The sequence below is a fragment of the Nicotiana tomentosiformis genome, chromosome 8, assembly GCF_000390325.3.
Source record: "Nicotiana tomentosiformis chromosome 8, ASM39032v3, whole genome shotgun sequence".
Classification (NCBI taxonomy): Eukaryota; Viridiplantae; Streptophyta; class Magnoliopsida; order Solanales; family Solanaceae; genus Nicotiana; species Nicotiana tomentosiformis.
Window position 1 is genome coordinate 86,997,290 of NC_090819.1, and position 6,342 is coordinate 87,003,631.

The 6,342-nt window shown below is 35.3% G+C and overlaps 1 protein-coding gene across 1 annotated transcript; it reads left to right on the forward strand.

Annotated features, from left to right (window-relative positions):
* The first annotated feature begins 870 nt into the window (after positions 1-870).
* Positions 871-4,559, forward strand: LOC104096636 (E3 ubiquitin-protein ligase AIP2). The gene is made up of 5 exons (XM_009603041.4): positions 871-1,081; positions 2,947-3,178; positions 3,291-3,493; positions 3,902-4,117; positions 4,203-4,559. The coding sequence occupies exons 1-5, from the start codon at positions 926-928 to the stop codon at positions 4,350-4,352; spliced, it is 957 nt and encodes a 318-aa protein (XP_009601336.1). The 5' UTR covers positions 871-925; the 3' UTR covers positions 4,353-4,559.
* Positions 4,560-6,342: the final 1,783 nt, after the last annotated feature.

Consider the following 6,342-nt stretch of genomic DNA (forward strand, 5'->3'; position numbering starts at 1 on the left):
GAAGTACCATCTTATTTTAAGATGTATTTTTAATGTATATTTTAAATATATTTTATATGTCAAGTGCCATTTTAATTCATGATGCATTTTTTTAATATATTTTTTGTATATTTATATGCCATCTTAATTAAATTTAAGATTTATTTTTTATGTATATTTCACATGTCTAAGTGTCATCTTAATTGAAGATGTATTTTTTATGTATATTTTTTGTATATTTTATATGTGTTAATTCAATATATTTTTTATATACGTTTTGTATATATTAACATATATTATTATCGAAGTAAGATCTTTATGTTAAGAAAGGAAGAAAGAAGGAAGAGAAAAACTTAAGAAAGATAATTAAAAAGAAAATGAATGAAACAAATTTAGAAAATATATTGGTTTCGGCAGAAAACAAAATTAAGAAGATGAAAAAAAAAGAGGGAAAGCTAATAGATAAAGAGAAAAAGGGCATGATTTTTGTATAAAGAATTATTGACTTTCCATTCAAATTGCTTATGTTTAGAGATTAATACTTAATATTTTTATTTTAATGGAATCGTGTGCTACAAATATAAATATTTTTCTGCCACAACTGTAATATTGAATTTTATGCTAAAAATTTATTATATTTCTTTTAAATTGTAACAGTTATGTAAAGTTTCCCAATAATTTTCTTCTTTTTTTTTTCCGATAATATTGGGCACCGATTTCATTTTTTTCCCGCAATTAGGCACCAATTTGACAAGAAAAAAAGGTACCTAATTTTTAGTGGGTTAACGGATACCACATGACCCGGTAACCCGAATTGAACCTATTCGGTTGATTTCCCCCTCCGCAAGACAGCAGCTGCGACCGACGGGTATAAATACAAATATATGTAAAGGCAATAATCCATCAGAGAGAAGTTTGTTGAGCTAAGCAAACCAACAAATAAAAAATGGAGAGGCGTCAGAGTGAGGAAGAATTAAAGCATAAGCTTCAAGAATTGCAGAAGCAGTTAGGAAAGAAACAAATGTTTGAGGAAGCTGTTTCCTCTATCCGATCCCTTCTTCTTCAATACTATCCTTCTGCTTCCCCTTCTCTTCGTCATTCGGTAATTTCCCTCTTCCCCTTTTCTGGGTTTTCCTTTTATTCTTGATTTATGTAATATGTATTACGGGAAATGTTGACCCATTATTTTCTTTTCTGCTATAGAAAAGTCTTATTACTTAATTTTGCTTTTGAGTTAGTGGTTTTCGTGATTTATTTGAGTATATATGAGTTTGGATAGCTGCAGAATAAAAAGTTAACTGGGTGAGTTTTACTTCTTGGAGCTGAATTATGGAAAATAGGTTGCTATGGATAAATGAGTTGGTAGAGGAGACGAGGTTTATGCCATAACAAAGTATGTAAATGATTGTGCACTTTGGCACCTAAGCTTTGTTTTACACAATGTAAAATATTTTCGTGAAATATTAGTTTCATTGGAAAGTCATTTACCTAACAATATCATTCGCGAACTCCTTTGCTGATGTTTGGTTGGACATAAACTTGGTCGAATGTTATACTTGCAATAGGGTGGGGGTGCGGGGTGGTGATTGGTGATAACTTTATGTTTAGTAGAGAGTGGAAACATATGTTTACATGGTGATATGGAGCAGGATTGGAATGAAAAATGGTCGGTGCAGACGCGAGTTGTTTTTTAAAAATTTGATGTAAAATGGTTTTGTTTCAATAGTTTAGCAATCAAACACCAGAAAATGATATCACCTAGAAAGTTTTTTCCTGGAAAACATTTACCCTCATGCTAAATAGTGTCTAAAAGGAAGATGATCGACCAGGTTGTTGATTTTAGTCTCGTTTCTTTATTTAAAACAAAAAAGAGAGAGATAGCTTATCTGCACGAGTATTCTGTGCCTTTTATGCTGTCTAATTGATTAAGCTGATATCCATAAATATAATGATGAGTCATTTTGTTGTTTGATGCTGAGTGCGAAAGCCTCCTTCATAAATTAGGTGGAACTTTTGTCTTTCTAGCTATTATATAGTTTAGTTCGCAGTTAATATCACCATGAAGAAATTAAACAATTGATCTTTTTGAAAAGAGAATTTAACATAGGTCAATTCATAGAAGGGAACTAGTACACATCTATTCTTACTATTAATAATACAAAGGGTTTGTGAGCAGTTCTTCCTTTATGTAACGCAGAAACAATGACCAGCGTATCGCTATATTTCAGAGAGATCCTAGTTTTCAGGGAAGGAGTTGTTTTCCTTCTTCAGAAACACAATACACTAAGCAAATGGTTTACTATAGGTTGGTTAGTAGCTGCACTATCTCTCTGCCTGGTTCTTTTGTTCTTATTTAAGAGACGCGGGGGGGGGAGGGGGGGGGGTTCCTGTAACAGATGTTGATAACTGATTATTTGACCCCCAAATGCTCATACTCTTAGTCACTTTTCAGTCTCAAGTAAATGATTCTTGGAATGTGTGCTAGATGCTATGTGAAGAATATAGCTTCTTCATTTTGTCCGTAATATTCATCAGATCTCCATGCTTGCGTATTTGAGAGAAAAATATTACACCAAAGCTTTAAATCGCCTTTGCCTCACCTCAAAGCCTTCAGGTGGGAGAGAGATTCGAACATACATCACATGCAAAATGTCATGTCCATCATGTTCTATAGTAACTAGTGAGAGACGTTAGCATGCACAAAGTCACCTCATTGTTTGTAATTTGCTCTGCTTTAAATATGGGTGTAATTCGTTTTCCCATCACGAACTATGGGTTATGATTTAAAAAGAGTCTAGACAGGAGAATGAATATGGTAGTATTTACTTTGCTTTAAGTTGACTTTAGTGCCTTTACTTGCATAAGACTTGTAAAAAAAATGACAAGATATATTGAAAAAAGTACTTTTAACTTGCATAAGATTCTGCTACTGTTGAATAAATCCAAGTAAATACCAAATGCTTGCAGTTCTATACGGTTGTATGTCGGGTTGCCACCATTTTAAAGACAAGATACACAATGCCTGGATTCTGGAATGCTGGGCTTCGGTTATTCCTTGAGGCCGAGCACCTGGTGTCAGAGTCTTCTGAAAAGAAACATTTGCAAAGTTGCATTAGTCAGGCACGAGAGCAGTTAGCTGAAGTACAGAATGAATCTCAGAATACAACAGCCACAGAAAATGGCTCAAATAGAAGTACTGGTAAGACACCTTTATGAAAATTTTGAGTATATCAGCCATGTGCTCTGTTGCTACAAATATACCGACAAAAATGTTGCATGTATCTGATACTTATCCTGTTATTTTGATTCAGGATACCTTTTTGAGGGGCATCTAACTGTTGACCCTGAGCCTGAGCAGCCTGGTTGGCTTGTGCAGTCTAATCTTCTCACTGCTGCTGCAACACTGTTTGCTGGTGAATCCTCTGAAGGTAATTTATCCAGTGCTGACGCTTCAGACGGTGCTCGCAACGTACTTGAGGAGCTGGTTGCTAGACTAGATAATATAATCCCAGAGGTATCTCTAGTTTTACTCTAGTCTACAACTGCAGCCTGTAATTTTCACTCTGTGAACAGCAATATGTCAAGGGTGTCTTTTGTTTCGGAGTTTCCTAAACCAGTTACTGCGTTCTCACATGCCCTCAACTCTGAAAAAATGAGTTAAAGAATGAAGTTGGTGCACTTTTGTTTTATTTCTCATTTGCTAACCACTTGTTTACTATGTAGTATGTACATAAGTATCTGAGAAAAAAGGTTCTTGAAAGGACAATTTTTGTTAACACTAGTCCTAGCTTTACCTCGAATGCATGCTTCTTGATTTAAATTTTAAGAAAGAAAAACTTGTTAAAGGGGACTTATATGGATTCTTCCTAGGCCAATACAAGTTGGCTTGAAATAATGACAATTCTAATTTGTTCTATTTAAGATACTGGACGATGGTCCTGCTGCCCCGAGAGCACCACCTGCCAGTAAAAAAGTTGTGGCAAACCTCCCAGTTACTACTGTCACAGATGAATTCTTGACGAAGATGGGTGCAGATGCGGAATGTGCAATTTGCAGGGAAGTGTTAGTTGTAGATGACAAGATGCAAGAGTTGCCCTGCAAGCATATGTTTCACCCCCCTTGCCTGAAGCCATGGCTGGTATAGAAGTGAAACTTTGCTTCGTTTTATTCTTTCCAATAGCAACTTTCTAATTCTTCCAAAACTCTCATGGTTCGTTTAACAGGATGAGCACAACTCTTGTCCAATTTGTCGGCATGAGTTGCTCACAGATGATCATCACTATGAAAGCTGGAAGGAGCGGGAAAAGGAAGCAGAGGAAGAAAGAAAAGGAGCTGCTAATGCAGTTCGTGAGGGTGAATACATGTATGTATAATGCACAATACTCAAATGCAAGCGAACAGCAAGCACATGGATCGTATATGGATGATTTTTCAGGAAGATGAAGGACTACGATAATGAATTCTCTAAAGTCTTGAGAACGAGTAAAATATAATGTAAGCGACTTTGAGCTAACCAATGTACCAAGTTGCTGGAAAACATCTTATTAGAATACTGAAACTCTTTGTGCCATTCTTTGAAATATTTTTTGTTCGTACATATTTTCAGTCAAAAGTCCTCGTGGTAATTTGATTCTCTATCATAGCTATCTAGACTTAGTCCACTCTTAAGTGTGATCAAACCATTGCTTATCTGGGTGATTCCGAACAATTTAAGCATAATTTGTTGTGATGCAAGACCCAAAAACATTTCACTGATGATCAGCTGATGCGGTTTCAGGGATTCAATGTCTGAGTCAGCTAATTGGTCATCAGTGCTAGCTTTCGACTCAACTGAACTACTCTTCTGCTTGCCTAGTTTGTAGTTCGTCTGAACTGTCACTCGACTCATTTGAACTAGCCTTTTGCTCACCCAGTCCTTCGTTTGGCTTAACTTGCCCCTTCGCTCGGTTGAACTAATCTTTTACTCTGCTAGTGCTTGGTTCGCCTGAATTGGCCCTTGGCTTGACTGAACTTGTCTTCTGTTCAGCTGATCTTTGGCTTAGCTAAAACTAGCACTCAGCCCACCCCTTTTTTGTTAGCTGACCATACGGATTTCATATTTCAGGAACGTTCTTTCAGCGTTTTGTCGAGTAGTAGTTGTTGGCCGAGTCTTAGAATGTAACCACCACTTTGAGATTTGGTTAAAGGTGCTTTCTTTCCACTATGGTAAAAGAGCACTGAGAGGATCTTTTAGTAGTACTGAGAGCACCGGAAAGGACGCACCTTTAGTGTGCCAATTACGGTAAATCCTGGGTAGCCAGGAGCAGATAACTGCTGAAAACATGTAAGTGCAAGTTACACATTTGGCCGGTCAGCCAAAAATAATTATTTTCGCTAGCCAAATACGATAAATATGTATATTGTACATTAATATACAAAAAATATCTATTTTGTCGGCTATTACTTTTTAGAGTGGCTATATTGTGTAGTTTTTCCAAAGGGATTTTTTCCTTCATATACAATAATTGAAACTTATTTATTAAAATTGTCCTTATTTTGTATGTTACCTGCCCTAAACAAGGATTACTTACAAATTATATTCAATCTATTATTAGTACCTTAAATTAGGGGATTTAGTTATATCTTTTTCCTATTTTCTCTCTGCTCCTCTTTCAATAAGGGCACGACTCTTTTTGGGTTGAGATTAGCTCCATTACTTAATGCTCAAGTAGGTTTCAAGGTTTCAATACACAACTGGATTGATGCCACGTATTCCTATGGAAATTGAATTGTGTGATTATATTTCTTCTCCCTTATCTATGACTGGTTTCTTTTTCCAAAACTAAAAAATAAAAATAAATAAATATAGAACCCTGCTTATCTAACAAACTGAATGTTCTTCAATTTCTATCTCTAGCTTTTACTAGGTATTTGTTTTGCTTTTTGCAAAGAGCATTTAGTTGAAATAAATCCATTACTTTGCTTCACCGCATGGGGAGGGTCGTTTCAACTCCTGTTTCGACTGTATCTTTGTTTTTCTTTGGGAATAACTATGTCGTTGATGCAAGGGTCATAGATGGATTATTTAATTTATTACTCCATGACTTATGAAGAAAAGAAAGGACAACATTTGGATGAGTGCAATAAAAGGTTTATTTTGGTGGGAAAAAAGGATTATTTTTCAGATTGTAAAACACAGTAGTCGACAAGATATTACTTATTTATTAAGTAATTAATTAATTTATTTATTTATTCTATCATTTTATTTACCCTATGCATACTAGAGAGACGTCTCTGCAAAGAGCATTTACTTTGTTTCCGATTCCATCACAACATGGAGAGGTTGTCAATTTCGTACATTAACATACAAATTAAAAATAAATT